The following is a 13,841-nucleotide window of genomic DNA, read 5'->3' on the forward strand; positions in this document are numbered from 1 at the left end:
GTTTGCAGGATAGAGTTATCCAATCCACACACATAAAAAAGGACTTTCTCTGGTCAAAAAGAACAGCTGAAATTACTAAAGCTTTTTAAAAAGGTCACTCTGACAAGTAATGCTCCCAGAGAAGGAGAGAACAGGATGAAACACCCAGCCCCACTTAAACCACAAGGACTTCTTAGGAGAGAAGGAAGGCTGCAGAAAAAGAGGGAAATGGGGCAGCAAACCCCCAAAGAATCCCCAAAAATGTTCCCTTCATTCCACCTGACACATGTTTACAGGAAGATCTTTTCTTGATTGGAATAGCCTTCATAATGTCTTCCTTAACAGAGAAACGAATTGCTCCATATCAGACACAAATGTTTAGCAATGTGGGTCACAATTGTACAAATCAAAGCAAGGCAAGGAACCAAACTTTCACATCTCCAGGCCAAGGCTATCATTTTCTATCACTGGATCATCCTCTTTATGACTTTACCCTGCTCAAAGAGCACAAACTGCTTCAAAAAGAATGTTCTTATACAAACAGCATGCAGCAATATCAAAAGACTGACACGGAAGAGAATGTAGTCTGTCATTACCATCCTCGCCCTTTCCATTAGATATTCTATCAAGTTTTACTGCACAACCTAGTTACTAGGATTTTTATATTCTCCGCACTCCTATTCATATTAAGTGCCACTAAAAGTCATATTGATTTTTTATGTTTAAACCCCAAGAAATGTAGGTGGGATGGTCATTAAGAAAAATAATCCATGTCAGGTTCTTCATTTTATCAATTTGCTGCATTTTCAAGAACTCGTGTTTAAGTGTGCTCCTAAAATCTCCACTGAAAATCATTGCTGTAATTACTTTAATGAGGCAGGTCGCTGCACTGAACTACTTGCACTCCCTAAGATTTCTTTTGGTGATATTCACATACACAGAAACACCACACATCAAGCACCATCCTACTGTAGACTTGTATGTTTTAAATATTGATGAAACTGGTCTGAGTGTCCCAGTCCTCAACATTCTGAAACCAACAACGCTCAGAATTTGATTACTTCAGTGGAAGCAGATTCAGGAGCCACAAATTTTCCTCTTTTCTATGAAGAATGTAATAGTTAAGGGAGCCTGACAGCTAAGCGCATACATTCAATGAACAGAAAGTTGGCACAATTTACACTTATCCAGGGAATGTGTTCATTATATACGCCATTAAAAATGCATTAAGGCAGCATTAAAAGGTAACACCTACAGGATGCAAGGAGTCAGGAAACATTACACTGAAACTGAAGATGATCTCTTCACCTCAGCATCTAGACTTTCACAAGACCAACATTCATCATCCCAGTGTCCCAGCACAACAATTCCATCTTCCAGGGACTACTGCACTCAGCCTCTCTCCAGCCCACCCTGACATCTGTGCTGCTTCACCACCAAACTGAACACAGCTACGACCAACTAATGGCCCACCACAAAGACTGTTCTTGTCTGAAGCTTTTTCTAATTACTGTAAGAACAAGGAAAGTATTTCCTCTAGGAGGAGCAGGAGCAAGCCCACAGCAAACACCTTGACACACACAGATCTTCTTCTAGATGATCCTATGGACAAGCACAGCTTTATCAGTTGGATAAGGTCTCCTCAACTTCTGCTGCATAACAAGTCCCTGTCACACAAAGCAGTATTCATAGCTACAGACCTGGAAACAGGTGTGGAGAGATACCGGTGTAGACCCTACTTTTGCTACTCATGGGAAGCCACCTATGAGTCTAACAAATGGAAACTGCCAACAGTTTGGCTTAGAAGTCACTCCTATGTCAGATAAGGCCAGGTTAAATAAAAAAATAGAAGATATTCCCCCCTGTTCCACATTCAGTGCTGTTATTTGGATAACCCACATGTCTTTAACCCTCTATCTGTACAACTGCAGTGGTTTACATTTAGAAAAATAAACATCTTTGAATTATGAATTAGAATGGAAAAACTTGAGAAGATTATAGTTAGTTATTTATTACAAGCTGCCAATGCTATGCTGCTGCTGACCCTGTGGTGGAAGAGCTTTATTTTTTTAATTCTTTTTTTTTTTTTTAGGCTACACAATAAATTAATTCCTCAGCCTTTTCAACTTGTGGTCTTGCTGCTGAGGCTGCCAATAGTTGCACCAATTAGCACTAGCCGCAGTGGTAGCTTGCTTTCATGGAGACCTTTCATAAGGAACCTTCATAAGGAACCAGCGGGGGTCTAAAAGGGTGACTTATTTGAAGTTGTAAAACTCAGTTTTAAAAAACGCAAGCTTGATTTTGTGTGCATGTTCTGGTTTTGCTTTACTTTAAATATAAAATGAGCAATAGACTCCCATGTCCTAATCTCACCACACGCAGCAGGAAGAAAGAAGCCCACACCCACTGACACCAATACCAGTGCTCTGTAAGGGAGAGATCCAAGTCCGCTGTTTGGTTTGAAGCTGGAGGCCTTCATCTTGCTCTGGGCTAATTGGTTGGCATTCTTAGTAATGAGTCCCCAAAGTAGCTTAAAACCTTTAAGTTTAATGCATGGGAAGGAGGAGGGAAGGGAAGGAGGGTGTGAAGTGTTGTTTTTCCAAATCTAAATTGATAAAACAGCTCCCAGCGCAATTAAAAACAGGCACAGCTGAATAGTTGGCTTTGGAGAACACTAACTCTGTAATTTATCAAGCCGGTTTGTAAAAGGAGAGAAAATATCTAAGGACAGGAAAGGAATTTCTCAGACATTTCAACAACACATCAAAACTGTAATGCTTTTTATCAAGATTTATTCTTCCCTCCCTTCTACTAGAAGGGAGCAATAAGAGGTAATGCCATGGTTGCATCTCCGAAGTGGTTTCCAAGAACAAATCAAAGAGCAAATTAAAAATAAGCTGTGTGTTCTTTGCCTGCCTTCCTTATCAAGGAAAGAAAACAGCAACGGCTCCAATATCCCACCAGCCATGTTTTTCCTAACCTTACGCTCTGCAGCTATAACTTACATAGCGCCTAAGTAGTCATCCTATAAGGAAGACTGGGTGAAAGGCAGGCTTAACATGAATTTCAGCTCCTATATAAGGAAGAAATACTGCAGGAAAAATACTGTAAGAGTTTAATTCTTTAAAAAGTCAATGCATACTCACAGTAGGACCAAACTACCTTTTCTCCTCTCCTTTACTGGCACCAGTATCACACCACAGATGTTCTGGCAAACAGTGTGAGAAGGAGGAAGGAGCAACTATAGGAGACTGCCAACCCTCACCCAACAACAAGACCTGAAGGCTACTGGGATCTGCACTCACTGAACGCCCCCAGGGAGGCTGCAGCTCATGGTGACATCAGGATATGGTTCCACAGAAGGTATCCTGAACACGTATGCTTTAAAATGTTAGTGGTCATTTGTGCTAACAAAACACAATGAAAAGTAACTCTGCAGCATGAAGAGCAGACACTTTCAGAACCCACTGCTGAATTGGCTTTAATTTAAATACAAGACTTCAAACACCTTTCAGTAGCATTTGAATCAACTTATAAGCAACTTGGCTGGGGTTATTTTGTGCAAGATTCAGATCTTGATTTGGGGTACAAAGACGGAAAAATTATGGAACAGGAAATTATTATTATTTTTCTTTTACTTGACAAAAGCCAGTCTGAAAGACTGCAAGCTGCACTAATTTGGCAAATATTTTGGGCAGTGTTATTTTAAAAATAACATCTGACTCAGCAGTTTGATAGGGACAACTGAAAATAAACAGGGCTCTTTTGCACTCAAGTGGTTCAGGAACGTTTTAAGTCCCAGTGAGTCCTTGTGTCACTAAAGATTCAGAAACATTTGACTGGCAGCGTAGCTTAAATTTGGAGACACTCAGCACCCAGCTGTCGTCTCAGGCATCTAAATAAGTTGATCAGCACACAGCACGGATATCAAGAGGCACAGACAGACATGGAGTTCTTATTTTCACTGCTACCAGAAAGCTGTGATGAGCTACCTTTCTTGATGCTGTGGTACAGCTGTAGCACACCTTTGGTGTGATACATCTTTTAAAACAGTTACTACTGAACGTGGCCAATCCAAGCAACAACTCCAAAACCTCCAGGGCAAGGGGCCAGTTAATTGTTCTCCATCTGCAGAGTGCTACATCACAGATTGCAGCTCATAACCCAGTTTTGTTCTATGAACAGCAGCAACACAGAAGACCCACTTGGGATGTCTGCAAGATCAGTCACCTTCATCAGCAGTTATGTGTGACATCAGCAGCAACACTGAATGAACTCTCAGGTTGTCTGGATGTACCCAGGATAGCCACATGCTTACTACCAGCATTTATAAAATTTCAACATAATTCTCAAGGTGGAAGTAAAACAATGCTTTCCTGCTCTTCCAAGGCAGCTGAGGGAATGTGCCTTCAGAATCTTGGCTGCTTGAGTTGCTGCTGACCTTTGCTAAATGCTCAGCTTTGCTGAACACCCTCTTAAAATCTATACAAAGAAGTTTCAGAAGGTTTAAAGTCCTCCTGTGCCCCAAGTGACCTGCAAAATGAAAGGACAAACTCATCCCACCTGCACTTACCCATGATTCTCAGGACTAGCAGCATCTACCCAAAGCAGAACATCTTCTGTTTGGTGGCTGTGCTACACCACTGCAGGAAAGGTGTCTGGTGCAGGGCAGAGATTAAGAGGTGCAAGCTGCATTCTGCAAACATTCCTGATACGTTTAACTCACAGATAGCTGCTCTAGCTGAACTTGGTTACACACTAGGCCACACTTCACATAATGCTGCAACACTTTTAATTGGGCTACCGAGCATAATTGATTGTGAATCATTATAGCGTGGTCCTCAAGGGTGATCATTAGTAGCCACAGGCATGGAGACCCAATTGGCCACATTCATCACAGCATCTAATTCTGCAGTTCACAGCTATTTACTATAAATACATTTGGTTCAAGCGTACCTTCAGCACTTGCAGCTTCCATTTTTCCACACACCTTTTAACACTACAGTGTATTAACGTGCTGGCCACCTGACTATGAAATTGTAATTAAAGCATCAATGAAATAATTCTGCCTCTAGTAAAGAGCCTCTCACAAACACAGGATTTACAGTATGTTGAAAAAGTCCACATGTATGGAGAGAAGCTTTTTAATCATAGTAAATTACAATAATAACTATTTATGATGGCTGTGTTATTAATTAGTTTGTAGGCCTTGCACCCTCTGCTGAGGTTGCCCACGAGGGCTGTTCTAAACACAGACCATTTACACACTTACAAGGTGAACCCTGCACGTAGGCACACCACTACCACTTCAACAAAAAGAACATACTGAGTTTATTTATGCCCTAAATATTCAAGTTTCATTTAAAATTGAGTTTTCTGGTAAGTAACATTTTTTAGTTCAATTCTGAGCAGCTGGAACACATTATCAGGAGACTGCAACAGCCCCACTCAGCATTTAATACAGAGCTCGCCAAAGTACTGCTGCACCTTAGCACAGAACACTCAGCTGGAAGTGCTCCTCCTCCCCAGACGAGTCACATCATCCCTAAAACTGCATTGTGCGTGTGCGCGCTACAAAGGATATTAACAAAATAAACATAAAAACTGAGCAGAGCCCTGTTTGGATTAAAAACTAACTTGAATTTACTACAAAATTAGATCATAGCTGCAGGTATTCATTTATTTTTAATCTGACTTCCTAAAGGAATAAGGTTTACAGGACCAACTTTCGATTTCTTCCCTCCCCTCTGCCTCCTCCTAAATAGATTATTGAACTCCTTTGCCACTTTACAAACTCAGAAAAACAGCAATGCTTTCAAACACTAATAAATTCCCGTAAAAATCTGGGGCTAAACAGAGAGGACCCTTATCCTTGTGCACAGAGGGAAAGAAGGGAAGCTCAGACACTACATTCCTGCCCGGCCCAGAGGAGCAGCAGCCGGCACTGTCTCTTGCACACTGGGGTGTGCAGAAGCTGAGGGAAGGAAGGATTTGGGTAACGAAGGGGAACCCCCAAGCAGAGCACGCCTCATCAGTTCTGCTACTTGTGCTTTGGTTTTCAGAGTGGGCATTAATCTCCAGACCTGCCTTCATTATTACAAACAATCCAATGAACACTGTGACAAAACAGCAGTCACCTGCTTCCGTGGATCAAACCACCAGACATTTCATCAGGCAGAGGAAATTCGTTATGCTGTGTTTTCCAAGCGAGTCTTATGAGCAGACCTTCAAAAGAGACATTCAGGTGCTAACTCCTGCTGACTTGAAGGGAAGCAGGATTTCAGCCTCTGTGCCAGGACCCTTGGTTGTTCGGCTGTGAGCATGCAGCCCACCTCCAGAGCACTAACCTTCCAGTTCGTGCCCGAAAAAATGACCATCTCATCCAAGTGCAACTGGCAGCACCAGCAGCCAGAGGAGACAGAAGTTACGTACCATCCAATGCAGCAGATCTGAGCCTGAACTTTCAACTAAAGATACAAAGAACTGGTAGAACCAGCTATGTAGCAAGTTGCATCATTAGCAAACAGATTAATGCAATCCTCCACATCAGCCCAGAAGATACATGATACAGGAGAGCAATGTGGCTAGAAAAGCTTGGAGGGCAGTACCTTAGGGCAACCTGTTGCATTTTGTACCAGAAAATTAGCCTCATCCATTCTCAGCCAAGCTGCCATTAAGATCACTACCAGCTCTGCATCAGTTTTCAAAAGACTTTCTGAATTTAAATAACTTATTGGTGTACTTCAGCACAATACACAACGACCATCACCCTCTACATTACCAGAGAATGAACTGCGGCTGCAAACAAGGACTTCAGAGCTCACAGATCTCAAGTAGCTAAAACAGAGTTCTGCCTTAAAGCAAGTAACACAGAAGACAAGCTGAAAATTGGGGATAAAAAGAAAAAGGGATATTACAAAATGATGATTCCTCAGACTATTGAAGCTTTATGACACTCTTGAATTATGATAGACTCAGCCTGCAAAGTACCTCTTCCAGCAGCACATATCTGCCCTAGACCTGAAATCAGCAACTTTACAAACACGTCAGGCCTTGTGCACTTGAGAATCACAACAAACAAGAAATGCCTGGACTTTGATTTTATGGCTCTGTGAAACCTATGCAATAAATTATCATTGATTTTGTTTGCAAGCATTTGGATCAGAGTACAGAATAGAAAAGGCAAACTCACATGGTGCATGGAACATCACTAGGACAGATGAATGATCTTTTATAAACTTGTCGAAGTCCTCATCGGTCAGGTGATAAACTACATTTTCCTCATCTGCCCAGGGAATCTCCGGAGCCTGTGGCTGAGGTGCCTGCGGGCTACAAGACAAACAGACACAGCTGAAAAGCAGCTTGTTGGTGCTAAGTAGGAGTTTTAGCAAGTCGGACTGCAAGGAGCTACCTTTGTGTAAATGGTCATAGAGGTCTGACACACTAACCCTACTGAGCAGCTTCCATAATTGCTCCCACTCAGAAGTGATAAATGCTGAAACTCAGATAGAATTGAAGGAGAGAGGAAAAACTCCACAAGCATCTCCGAAGGACAGATCAGAAATGGACGGGGACAGAACGAAGAGATAACCAGATTGCCTGGTTATTACATTATAAAAAAATCAGATGCGTTTTTCTATTACTCTTTCAGCCTTCTCAGCAGGAGGCTCCCTTTCTCACAGCACTCACACTTAGCAGTTCACAGGAGCCACTGCAAATGAAAGAGAAAAGCAGTGTGCAGAAACAGCCAATCAAATCAGTCACCTTGAATACCGACAGCACAACCAGGGCCAGCAGAGAAAGGAGGAGCTGCAATGCTGGAACCATATGCAGCATTCACTAGGGAATTAACCCAAGAAATCATGGTTTTACCCTGAGCAACCCTGTGACCTGAGGAAGCACCGTTCTGTCCTCTCCTGACAGTGCCTTCACAGGTCTAATTCAGCAAAGCTACTCAGACTGCATGCTTAATCTAAAAGATAAGTGACATGTTGCACCGACTCCCCTATGATTGTGCATGAGCTTAACCATCTTTGATGGCTGGCAGCCAGGGAGACCGCTCAAAGACACGCTGGTAAATCTGGAAACTGAACCTCAGATCATCTGGACCAGTCAAGTTGCTCATAAGCCCACTGAACAATTCCATTTTTCCTGTTATCAAGGTATGTTATTAAGAGAATTTGGCAGATGTGAACTAAACTGCATGAACTGACATTTTATTTATTTAAGCAGTGTTCATAAAGTACACCCAAGCACGGGAACATTTGGAGCGAAACTTTGAAGCTACTTTATCCTTGCCAGGTACAGTAATGAGTTCCAAATATCCCACAAAATTCCCCAAATTCTTTGGCAAAGTACAGCTCTGGATGTGGCCCCATTCCTCGTGAGAACACATTTACTATTTTTGATTAAAATGAATTATTACATTATCTGTCTGGAACAAGGAGTGGCAAATGGATGATAACTCTTTTATTCTGCCTTGCTCATTACCAGGCTGAAAGCCTAGTTTGATTAAAAAAAAGCAGTAGAGAGATACACAAATTCAGATGGCAAGTGCTGTTGATGTAAGCAGTATGTCTGATCCAAGAATATTAAGCAATGCAGGCAAAACTGCACATCTCTGATGCTGCCTGTAGGATCAACAAACTGAGAAACAAACATCAAAGGTGGCCAAGCAGCCCAAAGAGAAAAAGAAGTAGGTTTCCATCCACAAGAGTTCGTAACAGAAATGGCCACAGCGCAGATAGGGTTGTGATGAGGAAGGGGCTGTGTCACAAAGCTTACTAGAGCATCATTGCGCTTGTTGCTAAGCCTCCAAGAGACAGAAATAATCCACAGGTAGAAAAATGAAGCCTTCCAGAAAATATCATGACACAATTTATTTGGGAAGGGAGGTGGTTTGAGTTGGCTGAGTATGATGAACATGGACACACCGGCCACAAAGCACCACAAAAGCTATGTTCAGCAGGGCCTGGCGTGACCTATTTCACTAAGGAATCAGTAAAGCAGGGCACAGGATGTTTATTCAAATGGACCAATTTAAAACGCTGTGCATGCTAATAAGCCTACGCAGGAGCTGGTAAGAAGCACCTCAAGGCCTGGAGGAGACAACAAGCAAAATCTAAAATGTCATTTAAAACTGAGAGAAGGCACATCCAACGCCTGAAGTCCAAAAATAGGATGACAGAAGTTTGGAAGAGTTATCAAGAGCTAATTGAATTAAGTACAGAGGACAAGTTCCTGATTTAATTGAGTAGTTAGCGCTAAGGAAAGACCCAGGAGAAGTCCATAAAAACAGCAAGAAAACGAAGCAGTTATTGAAGGCAGTGAGAAGTTGTCTGGCTTTACTACCATCCAAACTGATGCAGCGATAAAAGAGAGATTAAAAAAGAATTGTGGTATGTACAAGATAGCATCTCATATTAATAATGCTGTGTTGGAGTAAGAGAGTGTGATGGTTTCTCTCCGTGCCTCATAAGAACATCTGAAACTCCACAAGATAATAGTCTGTGCCTATTAGGAAGATTAAGAGGGGTTAAGGACCTCTAGGCTGATGCTTTAGGACACTTCATCTTAAGGAAGTACCTTCAAAATAACAAAAAAGGTGCTGGGGCCCTTCAAACCAGTAGAGCTCTCGCTCTGGAAGTGCATGAAAAGCATCCTTTGTACAGTTTAAACAATTCTAACCTTTGTTGTTACACTCCACAGCCCTATGCTCCAAATCAGCACAGATTTCAGCATTTAACCCTTAACGCTTACAGGGCAAAACAAAAGGGAGACAGAAGGAAAAAAACATTCTCTCTTCTGCAGTGTGTAACTAATGTCCACAGAAAATAGGTCATCTCACACAGCAGTGTCTGCTGGATTCCCTTTTGAGAACACATGGATAAGGGCACCTGCATGCACAGTATGAATACAAGTTGGTTTTCCTTGCCACGGACACTGGCAGCACTGTGCTCCTGCTGCTCAGCACACCTGCTTAACTGGCCGGCAGCTCCCTATCAGAGCCTCTTCCTGAGGTCAGCAGCTTCATTTTGGCAGCAGTCTCTGTGCTCCAAAGTCACCACTAGAGAATCATCCAAAGCGACACAGCATGGGAAACCCAAAACTACACCTGACAGCCTGGGAGCTTGGAGACTACATATTAGATTCTGGGTTTGGTCTTGTTGTGGTGGCTGTGCATACAACCCTCTGCTCGTTTTGCCTTAGTTGTGTTCTCAGAAAAGAGAGCTGGCATTCCTAACTCAGAAGTAAGAAGACTGTTCAAGACATCAGTACTGTGATGATATTAAATTCTAGCCTGATGTATCTGGTGAGAATTTGAGTATTACACTATTCTGACATACAAAGTACACGCCTTCTGCAGCTACCTAATCACAATCTTTGGCTTTCCTAAAGCCCTTGCCATTCCACTTGAGTAGTTATACTGTGGATTCCCAAGAGTAATACAGTATTATGCACGTAGCAGATTTACCCTGCATACAGTTTTAATTACAACATTAACTACTAACAGAATTTAAGTATACACAATTTCCCAATGTAGCTTCCTTAAAAGTTGCATTCATTATACAAAACAGGGGCAAGTAGGCTACTGCTCAGATCATCTTTGGGGAAACTAATAAGCATGCACTGAACGCTAAGTGAGGACAAACAGCTGTCTTTAGCTCTGGACTGCTGGAATATCAGCCAAAGCCCACAGTGGCTTGTTAGCAGAGATTATCATTGGAAAGAGCTTGCAGCTGTTCTGCTTTGCTTTTGCTGTGTTCACTCGCTGTCACAACACCGATAGAAAAGCACTTCATATTACACGGATTATCTGAATATTATGCAGACAGAGGAAAAAGCCCACCCCCAAACATCTAATGTTTCACATCTGGTAGCCAAGAGATAATCACACCCTCACAGAACTAAAAAGCATAATACAGTACAGGTGATGAAGTCACATCCTTGCTCCATGGGCATCTCCTCAGCACTGCTGAAGTTGCCGTCCTGGTCATTTATAACTAAAAGACTGAATGAACTACAAGAAGCTTAAAGACTGCAGCTAAATCTCTCTATCATCCACAGGGCAATGCTTGCCTTCAATGACTGAACATCCTGATGCTAACAGGAATGCAGCTGTCACCGCATTTGTGGATCCCCCAACCCAAACAAACAAGCCTACCACTGCTGAAGTCCCTGGGCTACCCAGAACTACTCATACATCCCTAGCATAGTCTCACTGGTGCAGTAAAACACGTTTGTCATAAGCCAGTTTTCTCAAGCTATATTATCATGATGGTTTGCAGCACTCTCCGCATTTTCACTTCTTGTACTAGCTTAATTTTAACAGCATTTTCTTGGCTGCAAGGAACAAGGGAGAACCTCCGTAATTCTACAAAGCCAGAAAGCTGAAGCTCCCTGCTAAGGGCAGCTGTCTACCACTAGACGAGCTCAGCTCCTTCCAGCTGCTCCACCAGCTTCAATGATGTGCTGATTTGCACCATCTGAACACCAACCATTTAGAAAAAGGCGTACATAAACACACTTGTTCTGTCTCCCTCTCTCAAATTCTATTCCCACATGTTCATTCAGCCCCCTGAATATTTACAACTGCAAATAGCTGCCTTTAGGTAGAAGATACTTTCAACATTGCTCAAGTCATGACAGGAAACACAAACTTTGTGAAAATGACTTGTGATTCAGGGTGCCTTGATCTGCTGCTTGTTTCTGCAAGTTGCTCTAAAAGCTCCATATGAAGGCAGAAGAAACTGCACACTTGGCACATACATTTTTTATAAAACAACTAAAGTCAGACCTTTTATGAGACATTAAGTTCAGGCTCCCAAGATCACTGGAAATTTAAGTCGGTATTTTTAACAAAGACAAGATCTGTGCATTTGCATTGATCTTGGTCCACAGTCAGTCTCCTATTACAGATGAAATGCAATTGTAAAAAGCAAGGCATGCAAGCTGAAAAACAAACATTAGGCAATCTCTCTGTGCTAGTTTAGCCAGTCTCAGCAGGGGAGTTCTGTTTGCTCTTTTGAGCAGAGGGAATGAGGGAGAGATGGCTGATCCTAAACCATTACATTCTGTAAATAATGAAAAGTACATAAAAGTTGGAGTGCATGAAGTTCAGTGCCTTACTTTTTCAGCCACTCTGCTATATCTGCCGCAGTAGCACCATAGTTCTCAAAGTGGAACAGGAACTTTCCTTTCCTATTAAAGCAACAAAACAAGGTTTAGTCCTTGCCTTGAAGATAAGAACATGCAATTATAGTTGAGTGTATGATTTCCAAAAGAGTAGCAAAATATAACTGACTCAAAATAGCAGATTGTAGGATATCCACGGACATTGTATTCTTCCTTTATCCTTTCAAATTCAGCAGAGTAAATGTTCATTCCTGCAAGAACCTGAAAAAACAGAACACAATTATATTGATTCCTATAATGCGGTAGTAACATCATGAAGCACAAACAAGCAAGCTCTAGGCAGATTCTGATTTCATTCATATTGGTTATAAAACAAGAGGAACTTCATAAAGGCAATGAAGTGTTTCCAATTTTGACCAACGGAAGACAGAGAAATATTTAAGCCTAGCCCATAGAAAACACACACCATTCAGCTTGACACCTATTTATATTTCTTGCAGAATCTCCATTTCCTTCTATTCACCTGCTACCAGAATCACCAAAAGGAAATTCTCTCAATCTCACTACTTGTTCTCTCCCTGTGTATTTGTATTTTAGGTTGCAACTCTAACTAGATCTTTTCCCTCTTCTGCAAATACACAGTTTGGTTCACACCCAAACATTAACCAGGACACAAGTTCCACCACATTTCTCTGGTTTCCACTCCAGCAACAATTCTACAATCTCAACTCATGTCCAGAAGATGACACCTGACCAAACACTGGCTTTATCCCAGTTTAAAACTGCTTACTGAATGGCAATGGAGAAGAATAGGTATAACTTCACTGTATAAGTAAAACATGCTCCGCAAGCCCTGGAAATACCACATGCTACTTTAAATACATGTCACTGGTAGGGTGCAGTGACAGCTGAAATAGCCTTGTCTTACAGATACTTGAAGGTAGGTATGGAAGCAGAGCAACTTTACAGACTAAGTGAAACACAGAGTCTCTCTTCCCTTTCTTCAGGCTCTAAGCCACCCTCCAACCCAGTAGTCAACCCCAAGCTTCAGGTTCAGAGCTTGTATGCCCTATCAAACTGCCTTTCAGATTTTTGACCTGAAAATCTGAGGATGGTACTAATTCTGATTTTCCATTGGTGCAAGTTTCACAATGAGGTTGTTCTGCAGCCAAACTTCCAGCCAGCCAGTTGCTGAGATACAACCTCAAGATTAGCTTAGTTTTAATGGCACTGACAGCTTAAATCATTTCAGGCAGCAGGGTTTTAATCCAAACTCCTCTTACCCCTCCAAAAACAGGATTTTCTCCTTCCAGCTGAAATACCACATCAGAATTTAATACCAGGTTCCTGATGCAGCAAACTGCATAGCCCAACCAAATGTGCTCAGAGCCAGCATGAAATAAATCTATAAGAACACAAACCCTGTTTGAAGGTCAACCTTTTCCAAGCGTGAGATGGAAAGTCAGAAGAAGGTGCTGTTTTCTCTCACCTATCCTGAGAAAGGTGAAAGGAAATCTAACTGAGAGGAGTACAGAAATAAGATCTATTCCAGTTGGTCCAGTCTCTTTGAATTTTCCATGTAATTCTAAAAACCAGATTGCCTTAATTCATTTAAGATACCAAGAATCAATTCTCTGTCTCCTCTATTCCGTGTGCCACCTCTTGAGGACAGGGAAATTCAACAGAATCAACTGAACGGTGTCCAGCAGCCAGACTGGTGACTGATA

General features: G+C 41.9%; 1 protein-coding gene across 2 annotated transcripts in view; it reads right to left on the bottom strand.

Annotated features, from left to right (window-relative positions):
• Positions 1-13,841, bottom strand: part of PDIA5 (protein disulfide isomerase family A member 5) — a 90,673-nt gene that overhangs the window by 38,651 nt on the left and 38,181 nt on the right. For both annotated transcript variants that reach the window (XM_032445970.1, XM_032445969.1), the window contains exons 9-11: positions 12,284-12,375; positions 12,109-12,180; positions 7,172-7,308 (exon numbers count right to left, since the gene is read on the bottom strand). In XM_032445970.1, the coding sequence (XP_032301861.1) occupies positions 7,172-7,308; positions 12,109-12,180; positions 12,284-12,375 (301 nt within the window). The remainder of the gene's footprint in view (positions 1-7,171; positions 7,309-12,108; positions 12,181-12,283; positions 12,376-13,841) is intronic.

The sequence above is a fragment of the Coturnix japonica genome, chromosome 7, assembly GCF_001577835.2.
Source record: "Coturnix japonica isolate 7356 chromosome 7, Coturnix japonica 2.1, whole genome shotgun sequence".
Lineage (NCBI taxonomy): Eukaryota > Metazoa > Chordata > Aves > Galliformes > Phasianidae > Coturnix > Coturnix japonica.